Source organism: Notolepis coatsorum (assembly GCF_963971535.1).
Source record: "Notolepis coatsorum genome assembly, chromosome: 18".
Lineage (NCBI taxonomy): Eukaryota > Metazoa > Chordata > Actinopteri > Aulopiformes > Paralepididae > Notolepis > Notolepis coatsorum.
In genome coordinates, this window is record NC_140182.1 from 53,023,015 (window position 1) to 53,037,923 (window position 14,909).

The window sequence follows — 14,909 nt, forward strand, 5'->3', positions numbered from 1 at the left end:
CTGGACTATTGCAACGCCCTCTATTCTGGTGTGTCAGACAAATACATCAACATTCCATCTATACAATGGAAATAAGCCTTTTGGCTTTATTGTGTTTTTAACCTTGATGATTTTTTAAATGTATGTATGTATTCCTGCTGGGCAGTTTTATATGTATCTTTTATGAATTATCAAATAAATTCAACCAATGAACCGCCTTCAACTCGTCCAGAATGCAGCCACCAGGCTTGTGTCGGGCACCAAAATGAGGGACCACATCTCCCGAGTCCTTACATCCCTACACTGGCTCCCTGTGAAACAGAAAGTAAATTTTTTTTGTGTGTTGTAGTATGACAGGTGTATTATGTCCGTCTGTTCTGTCTGCTTGGATGGCCTGCATGTATTTTTGTCTGTTTTCTTATTGTCTTTCTGTTTTCTTCTTTCCCGGACTGCACTCCGGGCTGATGTAACTATTGGTTGAGGGGCGTAATATAAATGAATGTATCATATCATATCATCATATCAAAATCACAAGATAAATTATCCAATTGCTGTTCAACCCTTGAACTGTTGAACTGCATGATCATGATCTCATTTTGAGTGATCTTTTACGACATCATCCCAACATCATAATTTCATCCCAATACAATAAAATATCTTGAATTACTGCCCAACCCCAGTACAGATGCACAGATATGATACAGGCATCAGGTTGGCACTGATGGCAGGCTAAAGCTGGGTTCATCACACCAGAATTGTCTGCGCCGGTCAACAAGAGATTCTGCTCCTCTGCTCCAATCACACGTAGAAGTGCTCACTGCTCACAGAGAAAATAGACCAGACAATCGCTGAAGATCGCGATCCGGACGGTATGAATGGTCCATGGGCACCGAAACTAAACGGGTTCCGATTCACGGCGCTTTGCTTTGCTGTGTGTAATATGTTAGAAATAAAAGCCAAATCTACTTAATTTTCCCCTTATCTCAATATTAAACAACTACTGCCCTTGAGCAAGGCACTAAACCCCCAGACTGCTCCCCAGAGCTGCAGTAGTCAGACTGGTGGTTCTGCGGGCCTGTGTGTGTGTGTGTGTGTGTGTGTGTGTGTGTGTGTGTGTGTGTGTGTGTGTGTGTGTGTGTGTGTGTGTGTGTGTGTGTGTGTGTGTGTGTGTGTGTGTGTGACTGTATGAGTGTGTGTGTGTGTGACTGTATGAGTGTGTGACTGTATGAGTGTGTGTGTGTGACTGTATGAGTGTGTGTGTGTGACTGTATGGGTTTGTGTGTGACTGTATGAGTGTGTGTGTGTGCGCGTGTGTGTGACTGTATGAGTTTGTGAAGCAGGGCATTGTGCTCAGTCAACCTTTTCTGTGTAAATAAAGTAGTTCGAATATGTAGTTAAAATATGTCATATAGATAAAGTTTTAAAATATGATGTCATGAGAACCGCTTCGTAGCTGGTTCCGTTCAGAACTCTCTTATCACACTACTGTCAGCATTCAGCGTGTGTGTGTGTGTGTGTGTGAGTGTGTGTGTGAGTGAGTGAGTGTGTGTGTGTGTGTGTGTGTGTGTGTGTGTGTGTGTGTGTGTGTGTGTGTGTGTGTGTGTGTGTGTGCGTGTGTGTGTATGTTGTCCAGTGCAATTGGAGATGGCGTTGAGATAACAAAGCTACAGTACCAGTAACTTGTTTTAAATGGGAAGTTCTCTCAGCCCACTCGCATATGAATCATACAGGTCAGGAAACCACTGACTAACCTCATAAATCCCAAATATAGAATGTTCAACAAGCTAATGGTTGCCAGGCAACAGATACAATCCCAGGCTTGAAATTGAGTTGAGGCTTGAAATATTCCAGACCCTGCACTGGCCTAACTTGTGAAAATATAAGGCCAGACAGCAACAGTGTGTTTGTTTCTCTAATAATTAGATGTTGAAAACATAAAATCGGAACCCAAATGGTCAACGATGCCAACCGAGGTAGAATGTACACTGTTTGTTAACAGTAGGTTGCGCCTGGTCATTAGTGATGAATTTATGCTGATTGGTAACAGTAGGATGCGCCTGGTCATTAGTGATGAATTTATACTGCTTGGTAACAGTAGGATGCGCCTGGTCATTATTTAGTGATGAATTTATACTGCTTGGTAACAGTAGTGTAACTGAGGGGTACAATTCCCTGACTGTATTACTAGATATGATACTTACTACCACTACCTTTGTACTTAATATTCGGCCACCCAGTACACGGCATAAATATATTATCATGAACACTCTCACGTAGATGAAACGGATCCAACACAAATGTACGAATTAGAAGCAGGTCTTTATTTCCTACACAGCGATGGTGTGTAGAATAAACACTTAATCACTTAATTACATTTATGAATTGAAATAGTATGCACTTTTATGGCAAGGAGTATTCGTCGGTATATCAATAGATAATGTCCAATCTCTGAAGGCGCAGGTGGTAAATATACGACCTGGAATAGTTAAGGAATAACAGCAATGATACTTTAATGATTATAGGCTGGATACACTAGAGGGGGTTAATCCGGTCGCTTGTAAGCCGACAGGAGTAGGAGGGGGGGGGGGGGTAGAATCCAGCTGCCTCGTCCGGCCAAGGGTATCCCAGGTGAACCCACTGTAGTGCCGTTCAATGCGCCGGCGATCCTTGGACCACAGATGAAAGCAGGTGGACTCTTTGTGGGCCGGCTCTCTCCGGTCCACGGGGGAGAGATGTGGAGAGACCTCGTCTTGCAGAGCGTCTCCTCACCTTGCGTCCTCTCCAGGGGGGGGGGTTCCAACACACGGTAGTGTCGGGGGTCTTTATCCATAGAATAATCAAAGTATCCAAAGCATAATCCGTGCCTGGGAAGGCGGGCTGTCGTCGGTAGAATAATCCGGTATACAGGTCCACTCGCTCGTCGGCTCTGGGGCTCCTCGGGTGCAGCTTCACATAGGGTCAACCACCCTGGGTAAGCAGCCAGTTCTCTGCCCGAAACGATGGGGTACTGACTACGGTAGTATTCTCACCGCACGAAGCACTATATATTAACAGACTATTATTAGCTTAATAGACTACGTCCAACTCGACGATATAGTGCCAAATATGACTATTCAAATATTAATATACACGATGTCTCAATACCGATGGTAGGCCGAACTTGGCCTTACTCCCACACGTGGCATCGCGGGGAGGCTTTACGTCTGTGACTCTATTGGAGGGTAAGAAACTGGACTGAAAAGAAAGTCCTACTTTAGTAGCGCAGTATATATACGCACTATGAACAAATAGTCCCATTAGTGGTGCGGTAGCCAAATTCCTACGCGGAACTAGGACTTGTTCGTACATGTCGAGCGGTACGTTTGAACTGGGTCTGAGGGGTATGGCAGCCTGGCACCAAGGTCTCGACCAATAGTAGAATGGAGACTATTATGGGATGTTCAGTAGGCTAGAATGGATATTCAATGCATATTGTACAAGGAATATACAAGGGATATCCGGGAATATTAGAGAATATACAAATACAATTAAATATATATATATAAATAAATATATATATTCGGTTTAATCTGGCCCTTCACAACAGCCACCCCCTGAATAGGTCCCAGACCTAATCAGTTAAACGGAGACAGATTAATCGCGTTGTCTATTTACACATAAGGGTTTGCTGTAGGGGTCAGTCAACTTCACAAAGTCATAGGGTTGTAGGGTCATGGTCATCATCGATTGTGTCTGGGAGTCGAGGCAGTTCTATGAGCCTTGCCACGGGACGGGTGTAAGTGCGACCCTGGACGAGCACTTCAGCTGCTCGGACCTTGCCGTCGGCACCGGTGATCACTTTGCTTACGCGGCCGGCCGGCCACATAGCTCTGGGCAGTGATTGATCAATAATCATGACGACTGTTCCTTCTGTCAAATTGTCTCTCTCCTTTACCCACTTCTGGCGGGTCTGTAGAGACGGTAGGTAGTGCAGTAGGAAACTGTTCCAAAACTTGTCGGCTAATACTTGGCTGTCCCTCCACATTCGTCGGCCGTTCGCTTCTTCAGGCCGGTACATTGTCTGGGGTAATGTGGGATCTAGCCGCCCCATCAGGAGTGTGTTGGGGGTAACTGGGTCGATATCCGCCACATCACTGGAGACATATCCGAGGGGCTTCGAGTTAAGTACTCCCTCAATCTCCGTGAGGACTGTCATTAGGACTTCTTCCGCCACAGTCTGGGCCCCAAGTACTGCGTACAGGGCTGTCTTTATGGAGCGCACTTCTCGTTCCCAAGTGCCACCGAAGTGGGGTGCGTTTGGGGGGTTGAATTGGAAATCAACCTGTGCTGGAGCGAGGTGGGTCTTGAGTTCTGGGCCCATAGCTTGGAAGCTCTCTCTCAGCTCTCTTTCGCCGCCTTTAAAGTTTGTCCCATGATCGGACAATAGGGTAGACGGTCTTCCTTTCCGTGATATGAATCTACGGAAGGCCATAAGGAATGAGTCTGTGCTCATGGTCGGGAGAAGCTCGATGTGTATCGCTCTGGTGGTCATGCATTTGAATACAATACCCCACCGCTTCTCGGTTCCTCTTCCTTTCTTTATGTGCAGCGGGCCAAAGCAGTCCATACCCGTTGAGTGGAATGGCTTGTCACCGATTCGGAGGCGACATGGAGGAAGGTCAGCCATCCTTGGTATGCTGGGCTGCGCGCGCCACTTGCGGCAGTCTAGACATGTTCGTTGGAAGCGTCGTACCGCCTCTCTTCCTTGTAGGATCCAGTAACGACGTCTGATTTCCGCGAAGACTCTTTCTGCTCCTGCGTGATGTACATCCTCATCGTATTTCTTTATAATCAGCTCTGTGACCTTGTGTCGGCTGTTCAATACGATCGGGTATTTAATGTCATCCGGTAGATTGGGGGCTCTGCGTAGGCGACCACCCACTCTGATGAGGGTGTGAGCGTCGCTCTCGGGGGCCAGGTGAATTAATCTGCTGTCGGATGGGACGGGCTTTCCTCCCTGTAGACAGGCCAATTCATCGGGGAACGAGTCTCTCTGGGCTCGCTGCAGTAGAAGCAATTCTGACATATCAGCGGGGGACTTGCACTCCGGGTGGTACCGCAGGAATGTTCTTTGTTGTGCACTCTCTATGGACGTGCAATCGTTTATGTTAGGGTCGGTGGAGGCTACGGTGCTCAATCCACAGAACACAGACTTCTTAATTTCCACCTCCTCTGGACTTGCTTCCCTCAGGATAGGCATGGGCCACTGTCCTTCTGGGAGTCTTAGGAATGCGGGGCCGTCACTGTAGACATTGCGACGGGTGAGGTCATCCAGGGGCATCCCCCGGGTGATGACGTCAGCTGGGTTCTGTTTTGTATCAACGTAGCGCCACTCTGTTTCTCCGGTTAACTCTTCGGTTAAGTCTTGAATCTCGGTGACTCTGACTCCCACGAAGACTTTGTACTTGCATGAGTCCGATTTGATCCAGGCGAGTACCGTCGTGGAATCTGACCACAGGATTGTTCTAGACACCGGTATGGTGAGCTCACGTTGGATGAGCGTGGCTAGGTGCGCTCCGGCTAGGGCTGCGCAGAGCTCTAGACGTGGGATAGATTGTTGCTTGCGTGGGGCTATTCTCGAGCGGGCGAGGACAAATGCTGTGTAGATCTCTCCCCCTTGGTCTTGGGCCCGCAAGTAGGCTACTGATCCGTATGCGACCTCTGAGGCGTCACTGAAGACGTGTAAGTCCATTTTACATGTCTCTGGCCTCACCGTGGGTGGGAAGTAGCTTCGGCGCATATTAACGCCTGGGAGTGAGTGGAGCTCCATCTCCCACTCTCTCCAGGTGGATGCAAGGTGTGCGGGAATGGGGTCGTCCCAGCCCTGGTCCTTGTCCCACAATGCTCGTACAATCATTTTTGCCCTGGTGGTGTACGGTAGAATACATCCTAGCGGGTCATATTGTCGGGCGAGTGTTGTGTACACACTCCGTCTGGTGGTCGGCGCCGCCGCCGGCCTTCCCTGCTCCGTAGTCAGGGGCTTGTGTCTGTAGTGAAGCGAATCTGTTTTGAATCGCCACACCAATCCCAGGGTCATCTCCTGGGCTTCTCCCGGTATTGTAGCCATCCAGGTCTCGCTGCTGGCTGCCTTGTCCTCGGAGGAGAGGCTGCGCAGTACTTGCGGATCGCTGCTGGCCCACTGCCTGAGATCAAAGCCGCCTTTGATCAATGAGGCGCGGAGTTTAATCAGGAGAGCCTCGGCTTCTTCCTGGGTTGAAAGGCTTTGTAGACAGTTGTCTACGTAGAAGCTGTTCTTTACGCTGTGTCGGACCTCTTCGTCCGCTGCTGGGTCCTCTGCTACATGTTTCTGTAGTGCAAATGTCGCACAGCAGGGGCTGCACGCCGTTCCGAAGGGGAGGACTTCCCATTGGTAGATGGCTGGGTGCTCATCTCCTGGCTTCTCTCTCCATAGGAACCGTAACAGGGGCTTGTCCGCCTCTACTAATCTCACCTGCAGGAACATTCCTTTAATGTCCCCGCTGATGGCCACCTTTTCCTGGCGGAAGCGGAGTAGAACGCCGAGTAGGGAGGGGCCGAGTGTGGGACCAGGCAGTAACTCTTTATTCAGATTTTGGGATCCGATCTGGTAGCTGCAGTTAAATACTATGCGGTCTTTACCGTTGTGATGGACCTTGTGGTGGGGCACGTACCACGATTCAGTGGTCTGGTCAGCCTCTTTAATGTCCATCTTTGTGACGTGTCCCGCTGTGATGAGCTTCTCAATCTCAGCGCGGTATACACTCTCTTGGGCGGGGTTCTTGGCTAAGCGCCGCTCCGTGTTCAGCAGGTACCGTTCTATGGCGTCTGTCTTGGCGTGGAAAGTAGGCATTCCTTCTCGCCGCAGGAGTGGCGTGGCGTATCTCAACACGCCGTTGACCGGGACTCTCTTGGTCCCTGTCTCGAGGAGGTGAATGGCGTAAATGTCATCTTTAGAGCGAATGTCTTTCTTTCCATTCTTAAAGGGCATTTGTTCCAAGCTCCATAGCCGCTCTACGTGTTGCAGGAGTGCGGTTTCTCCCTCTGTGACTCGGGAGTGGAGACATCTAGTGGCTGTACTTCGGTTGAGAGATTTGGCGAGCGGGCCTTGGAGAGTCCATCCCAAACGGGTCTCGACTGCTGCAGGACAGCCTCGGGGTCCGGTATGAACCCGGTCTATCGGGACAATGAGGTCTGCATGGTCGGAGCCTATCAACAGGGTCGGCATAGCATTGTCTATGAGCGGGATCGGTAACTTGCGCAGATGTGCATATTTCTCCATCAGCTTGGCGACGGGGTATGTGTACCGCGACAGTCCTATTTCTTGGCTGGTGAAAGCGTCTGCAATCTGGTACCGTCGCTCAGGCTGGCCGCTTGCTGCGATAGAGAATGAGACATTCTCGCCCTTTATCGTCTTCAAATCTCGTCTTATTGTCCGAATTGTCATTTGGGTTTCGCTTCCCCGCAGCCCTAGCTGGGCCGCAGCGGAGGCGAGCAGCAGGGTCTTCTCTGACCCGTCATCGAGGACGGCGTAAGTGTCCAGGACTTTATTCTGGTAGCTTAGTGTCACACGCACTACTTTTAGGAGTACTCGGGCTCCACTGCTGCTGGCGGGATCGATGTACATGACGCTCGCTTTGCAGCTGGATGGTGCAGGTGAAGGGCGCCGTCTGTTACTGTCGTGAAGTATGTCCAGATGGGCTCCATCGCACTTGGTGCACCTTTTCTTTAAGCGGCATTCGGCTGCCATGTGTGAGCGCGCACAGCGAAAACAGCGCTTGTTGGACTTTATCCATTGACCTGCTTCCTCCGCGTTCAGCTTGGGGAAGGAGTCACATTGCGCTAGCCAGTGTTCTTTCTCACAGTAGGGGCACACTATCTTCCACTTCTCCGTTCTGGAGGGGGTACTGTGGCTCCTGCTGCTCGGTACTGACTCCGATTGGTGCATCACAGTCACCGATCTTCTTCCATCATTTAGTCGTCTGGTTCCTTCTCTGGAGCCAGGGGTGCTCCGTCCGAATGTATCTAGCCGTAGGCTGCTGACTTCTCTCGCCAGGAAGTCTGCTAGATCGAGGAGGTTCGGTTCGGGGCCATTCGGGTCTCTGTGGTCCCTCTGCCGCCTAAAGCGCTCCTGACGAGCGGGCGACAGCTTCTCCAGGATCCTTTCCACATTTGAGTTGGCGTAAAGTTCATACTTCCCCTTCTCTCTTTGCGCTCCCAACATCCCTACCAGGGACTGCACTCTGATGGACAGGTCGTCCAGTGCTCGATTGTCTATTGCTGGGGGTAAGCGGTCGATGTGTCGGATCTCCTGGATCACGTAATCCCATATGCGCCCATACCTCTGGTCCAATGCTACCAGCGCTGCTGTGTATGGGGTGGTGGAAGTCGCGTAGGCGAGCGCTATATTATGTGCGCGGGGCACCTTTAAGTGCTGCAGTAGGATGGCGTATTTGTGGCGTTCATCCAATACATCCACCAACATGGTCTCCAGACACATGCGGAGTTCTGTATACTGGGCCCGGTTCTCTTGGGTGAAGTCGGGTACCATAGGCGTGCCAATGTATGACGCTGACTGTGGATACATCGGCGAGCGTTGGGGGAGAGGCCTCCTAGGCGAGTCTCCTCCCGCTCCTTGGTATGGGCTGGTACCGGCAGTGTACCATGGCCCGCTTGTCCAGGTGCTGTTCCTCGGTGCGGGTCGTGCGTCGTGCTCACCCGTGTATAGAGTCGGGGGTCTGTAGCGCAGCTCCGCGGGAGTATAGCCTGGGCTGTACCGGACCTCCTGGTCCGGTAGAGTACTGTGCTGTCTTCGGGCGTGGTTCTCCTCCTCTTCCTCTTCGTCTTCAGTTAGGTCATCCAGTGCTTGTAGTCTCTGGTTTAGCCTCTCCACAGGATATGCTGCTCCTTCCCGGTTGCTAGGTCTCGCTTGGACCGGTGGGGGAAGGTGGTCTGTGGGGGGTATAGACCTCGTCTGTTGGTCAAGTTCAGGGTTGTTTACTCGGCTAGGGGATGCCGCCCTGGAGGTGTGTCTAGACGAGTTCCTGGAGCCTCTGGCGGAGGGAGAGGGTGTTGTCCGTCTGATCAGCTGTTCTATTAGTTGCGCTTGCTGTCTGTCGCGCTCTGCGTCCCGTAGAGCACCAGCAGCTGCTCGCTGGCTGTCTGCTCGGTCTCGGGCCACATTCTCTTCCATCTGAATGCGTCTTATTTCCAGGCGTATGTGCTCTTCTTCGCTCCGTTGCTGTATCTGCAATCGATCGCGTTCACCCTGGAGTCTATCGCGTTCAGTAGAGGCTTTCAGGCTGACGAGGAATGCCTGCTGTAGGGTCCTCTCTGCCTCGCTGGGAGAAGGCGGTTGTATAGGGGAGCCTTCCCTCGGGGTACTCCTTGCGGAGCCTTGGAGCTCTATCTCCACGGTGCTCTCCCCGTCTTCTTCCGTGCCGAGTTCTCTCTCGGTAGCGTTGTATTCCTCCCGGGACTCATCGGGGACTACTTCTTCAGTACTGGCGGGGTGTGAAGTCATGTCTGGTTCCCACTGGTCCCCACCGTGAACTTGGTCAGTTACATTAGAGCCCGTAGGGGCCTCTATGGTCGGGGTAGTCTGGGCGTTGGGGTTAGACATACTTTTACTTTCTAGTTTTACCGCGTTTACTGTTAGTAGAAGACTAGGTTGTTGACTGACAGCGTAAGCCTCTAGGTACTGAGGGAGCCGTCGTTCGCGCTGCGGGCGTTGGTTAGGAGGATCGTTTCGTGGAGTGTTCATCATAGGCCATTTCAATATTAATAACACTATATTAATATTACACTAATTACCCTCCGGCTCGAAGGACCAATTGTAACTGAGGGGTACAATTCCCTGACTGTATTACTAGATATGATACTTACTACCACTACCTTTGTACTTAATATTCGGCCACCCAGTACACGGCATAAATATATTATCATGAACACTCTCACGTAGATGAAACGGATCCAACACAAATGTACGAATTAGAAGCAGGTCTTTATTTCCTACACAGCGATGGTGTGTAGAATAAACACTTAATCACTTAATTACATTTATGAATTGAAATAGTATGCACTTTTATGGCAAGGAGTATTCGTCGGTATATCAATAGATAATGTCCAATCTCTGAAGGCGCAGGTGGTAAATATACGACCTGGAATAGTTAAGGAATAACAGCAATGATACTTTAATGATTATAGGCTGGATACACTAGAGGGGGTTAATCCGGTCGCTTGTAAGCCGACAGGAGTAGGAGGGGGGGGGGGGTAGAATCCAGCTGCCTCGTCCGGCCAAGGGTATCCCAGGTGAACCCACTGTAGTGCCGTTCAATGCGCCGGCGATCCTTGGACCACAGATGAAAGCAGGTGGACTCTTTGTGGGCCGGCTCTCTCCGGTCCACGGGGGAGAGATGTGGAGAGACCTCGTCTTGCAGAGCGTCTCCTCACCTTGCGTCCTCTCCAGGGGGGGGGGTTCCAACACACGGTAGTGTCGGGGGTCTTTATCCATAGAATAATCAAAGTATCCAAAGCATAATCCGTGCCTGGGAAGGCGGGCTGTCGTCGGTAGAATAATCCGGTATACAGGTCCACTCGCTCGTCGGCTCTGGGGCTCCTCGGGTGCAGCTTCACATAGGGTCAACCACCCTGGGTAAGCAGCCAGTTCTCTGCCCGAAACGATGGGGTACTGACTACGGTAGTATTCTCACCGCACGAAGCACTATATATTAACAGACTATTATTAGCTTAATAGACTACGTCCAACTCGACGATATAGTGCCAAATATGACTATTCAAATATTAATATACACGATGTCTCAATACCGATGGTAGGCCGAACTTGGCCTTACTCCCACACGTGGCATCGCGGGGAGGCTTTACGTCTGTGACTCTATTGGAGGGTAAGAAACTGGACTGAAAAGAAAGTCCTACTTTAGTAGCGCAGTATATATACGCACTATGAACAAATAGTCCCATTAGTGGTGCGGTAGCCAAATTCCTACGCGGAACTAGGACTTGTTCGTACATGTCGAGCGGTACGTTTGAACTGGGTCTGAGGGGTATGGCAGCCTGGCACCAAGGTCTCGACCAATAGTAGAATGGAGACTATTATGGGATGTTCAGTAGGCTAGAATGGATATTCAATGCATATTGTACAAGGAATATACAAGGGATATCAGGGAATATTAGAGAATATACAAATACAATTAAATATATATATATAAATAAATATATATATTCGGTTTAATCTGGCCCTTCACAACAAGTAGGATGCGCCTGGTCATTAGTGATGAATTTATACTGCTTGGTAATGGTAACAGTAGGATGCGCCTGGTCATTAGTGATGAATTTATACTGCTTGGTGACAGTAGGATGCGCTTGATCATCAGTGATGGATGTATACTGCTTGGTAACAGTAGGATGCACCTATACTAACCAAACCAACAGTACGGCTCTGAGACAAAAAAAAGAGTTCATGACCTCTGGATATGAGCTATAATCTGATATTGGCTGGATGGACCAGACTTGTTAGTAGGAGAAATGCATTGTAGGTTTTGGTCTTTTATAGGCTATGTTGACACTGAGGAAAAGAAAGTATAATAAATGTTCCCAAACACCCAGAATGTAAACATGCCCCCCTCTCTCTCTCTCTCTCTCTCTCTCTCTCTCTCTCTCTCTCTCTCTCTCTCTCTCTCTCTCTCTCTCTCTATCTCTCTCTCTATCTCTATCTCTATCTCTATCCCTATTCCAGGCTGTTTGGTGGTTCCAGGTCAGGGAAAACAAAGCCTCTGACGACAGCCGACAGCATGAAGAACTCCACCGTCATACCCAAACCCCATACCGCCACAAGCCACCAGGGTGGCAACATGGAATCGACCGCCCACCCCGGCACAAACTCAACCCTAAACTCTGCCTTCTCTGTCCCATCCCACAATCTCACGTGGAGCTCAGGTAGACCAAGCCCTGGTTCCTGTGGCCAGTTGCCCAGCTTCCTAAACCCCAACATGGGCCAACCTAGCCCCAGCCTCCCCATGCCTAGCCCTGGACAAGCCTCCTCCCTGGACAGCCTGGCCACCAGCACAGAGTCCATGGAAGTCTCCCTGGGTAGCTGTGGAGAGAGAGGAGGAGGACGAGGGGTGTTGGGGCAGAACGGGGTGTCCAGAGAGGACACAACGACCCAGCAGTCTTCCTGCGTGAGGACCAATGGAGTCAAGAAGGGGTACGCAGACAGGTACACACACACACACACACACACACACACACACACACACACACACAGACACAGACACAGACACACACACACACACACACACACACACACACACACACACACACACACACACACACACACACACATTTTAATATGTGTTTTTTTGTTTGTCCGTTCACAAAAGTCCACCACATATGTACTAGAAGTAGAAGTACTTTATGATCCTGAGGGAAATTCAGCACTACAAATCGCTGACAGTAAACATTTAGGTAGTCAAAAATCTAAAATCACTAATAAGAGTAAAATACAGTCAGGGATATACATTCTGAGATATGTATATACATTCTAAAATATACAGCCAAAAATATACTGTAATACAGTCAAATGTACAGTAATAAGTGTAAATTGTAAAATATCGATTTAAAGGTCCCATGTTTTGCTATTCCTTTCACTATTTGGGCAATGTTACACAATTCCTGTGAGTCTATGGAACACATCTGTACGTTTTTTTTCAAAAAGATTCATTGTTTTGTATTTCTAATCAAGTACTCTAAAGCAGCATTTTTCCACTTCAAGATTTCAAGCTGTTTTGGGCTGGGATCCGCCCATAAGCACTTTGAGTGACAGTCACCCACACAGAGTGATACATGTATACGAGAGAGAGAGAACGAGCGAGCGAGAGAGAGAGGGAGAGAGAGAGGATACATCGCTCCGTGCGAGCGTGTGCGCTGTGTGAGCGGCTCGACTGCGATTGTGTGTAAAATGCAGGTGGACCGTGGAGAGAGAGAGGGAGACAGAGGGAGACCGCTTCCGCATTATTCCCACTGCTCCGTTGTTGAGCGAATTGTTGATTCTCTCTGTCGGCACCCGCGCACGTCAACTCGTTTGAGGAACTGTCAGTATTTCCACTCACTCTGTTGTTGAGCGAATTGTTGATTGTGGGCGGTGACTACAACCAGTGCCTTATTCACGTCAGCGAGCGAGTCAAATCAGAATGGCTTAGTTCAGTGAGGGAGGATCTCGTGAACTCGAGACTGGACTGATGAGCCAAAATGAGAATTAGAGACACAGACCCCATTGATACAACCCCACATTGCTAGAAAACAATGCTAAACACTGGAATAGGCAATTTATAAGACATGGGACCTTTAAAAAGTAAAAGTCCAGGGCCCTCATTCATCAATGTGTCTTACGCACAGATATGTGCTTAACCTGTGCGTACGACCATTTCTAAGCAAAGAGTGGGATTCATCAATTTCAACTTGAACTTGACTTTGTGCTTATGTGTACGCACAGCTCGGAGCACACTTAGCTGACGCCCAGTGGTAGAATATATTATTACAACAAGGAAATGAGCTTCTGTGCATTAGTTTCAACACTGGCATGTTCTGTATGAACCGTAATTCATTATAGTTCATTGTAAAATAGCAACAGTAGTGTAATTATGGTCAAAACCCTATAAATAGCATTTGGAATAATAGATCTTTCTCTCAGAATGAATGCAGCATGGTTTATATAGCGTTATCGGAATATACGGGGTGTACTGACTGACTGCGCTCCGCGTAGCTCAACGCGTTATTATTTTGCGCACAGACCGCAGAAACACGGGAACGCTTTGATTATATTTAAAAGGCTTTACGTTAAACGAAACAAGTGGAATTTCGAAGCTGTAAGCAGAATACAAGTCATATGAACACCCACGATATAGTGTTCTTCCCCCTTTTTACTGTATAAGAAAGAATAAAAAACGCATTGCAATGACACCAGGGTGTATGTGTATTACAAAACCCTTGCAATAATGTGTCTTAAATGAATGAAAAGCATACATGCTCTGGACACAGAGCATATCGTGTGGGTGATATGACTTGTATTATGCTTACAGAATTCCACGTATTTAGTTTTACAATGTCCAAGCCTTTTAATGTAAATCAAAACGTTCCCGTATTTCTGCAATCTATGTGCAAAATAATAACGAGTTGAGTTCTAACAAAGAACATATTAGATGCTGGTATGCTGATAGAGTAAACTATTATATGAATATGATATGATATAAGGTATACACTGGTCCGTCGCATACACTGGTATGCGCAAGTTACTGTTGCATAATGTAGGCTATGGCTGCTATTATATGTAATTCATATAGGCTACCTAATAGTATATGATTTTTAGAGGCATCTATTTTGTTGTCGGTAATACCGACAACAAAATAGATGCCTCTAAAAATCATATAGCCAATCGAACACAACTAATAAAGGCATTCATATTACAGCACGGTTATAATGACACACAACCAACGCCAAACAGTGGTCAACGAACGGTCTTTATTAGTATTTTGAGCTGTCCAGGCAGAATTGCAGCAATGGTCTTAGGGAGCCGTTGATATCTGACATCACCGTTTACAAGTCCGCCTTTTATTTATCCCATAACACGCGTTGTGTCTTCTTGGTTCGACAGCAGTAAACAATCTCTGTGAAGTTTCTCAGAGTTCCGCTCGGGTCAGTCCATTATTTCACATCCTATGGGGGGTGTTTCATCACTTTCATGACCATATATGGATAATCATGCACGAGCATTGACGGTAGAACAAGGTGGTATTTATCAACACGGAGGAGCATAGGACCTGCGTACGCACGGTTGATAAATCCCAATATTTCTGTGCGTGCACAACTTCTAAATTCTGTGCTTACGTGTGGAAATAGAA

The 14,909-nt window shown here is 48.4% G+C and overlaps 1 protein-coding gene across 1 annotated transcript in view; it reads left to right on the forward strand.

The window, feature by feature from the left end:
* LOC311245364 (neuron navigator 2-like) overlaps window positions 1-14,909 on the forward strand; it is a gene marked incomplete at its 5' end in the record, with an annotated part of 206,362 nt that overhangs the window by 67,339 nt on the left and 124,114 nt on the right. Inside the window, one exon of the mRNA XM_084335207.1 lies at window positions 11,750-12,229. Coding sequence (XP_084191333.1) covers window positions 11,750-12,229 — 480 coding nt within the window. The remainder of the gene's footprint in view (window positions 1-11,749; window positions 12,230-14,909) is intronic.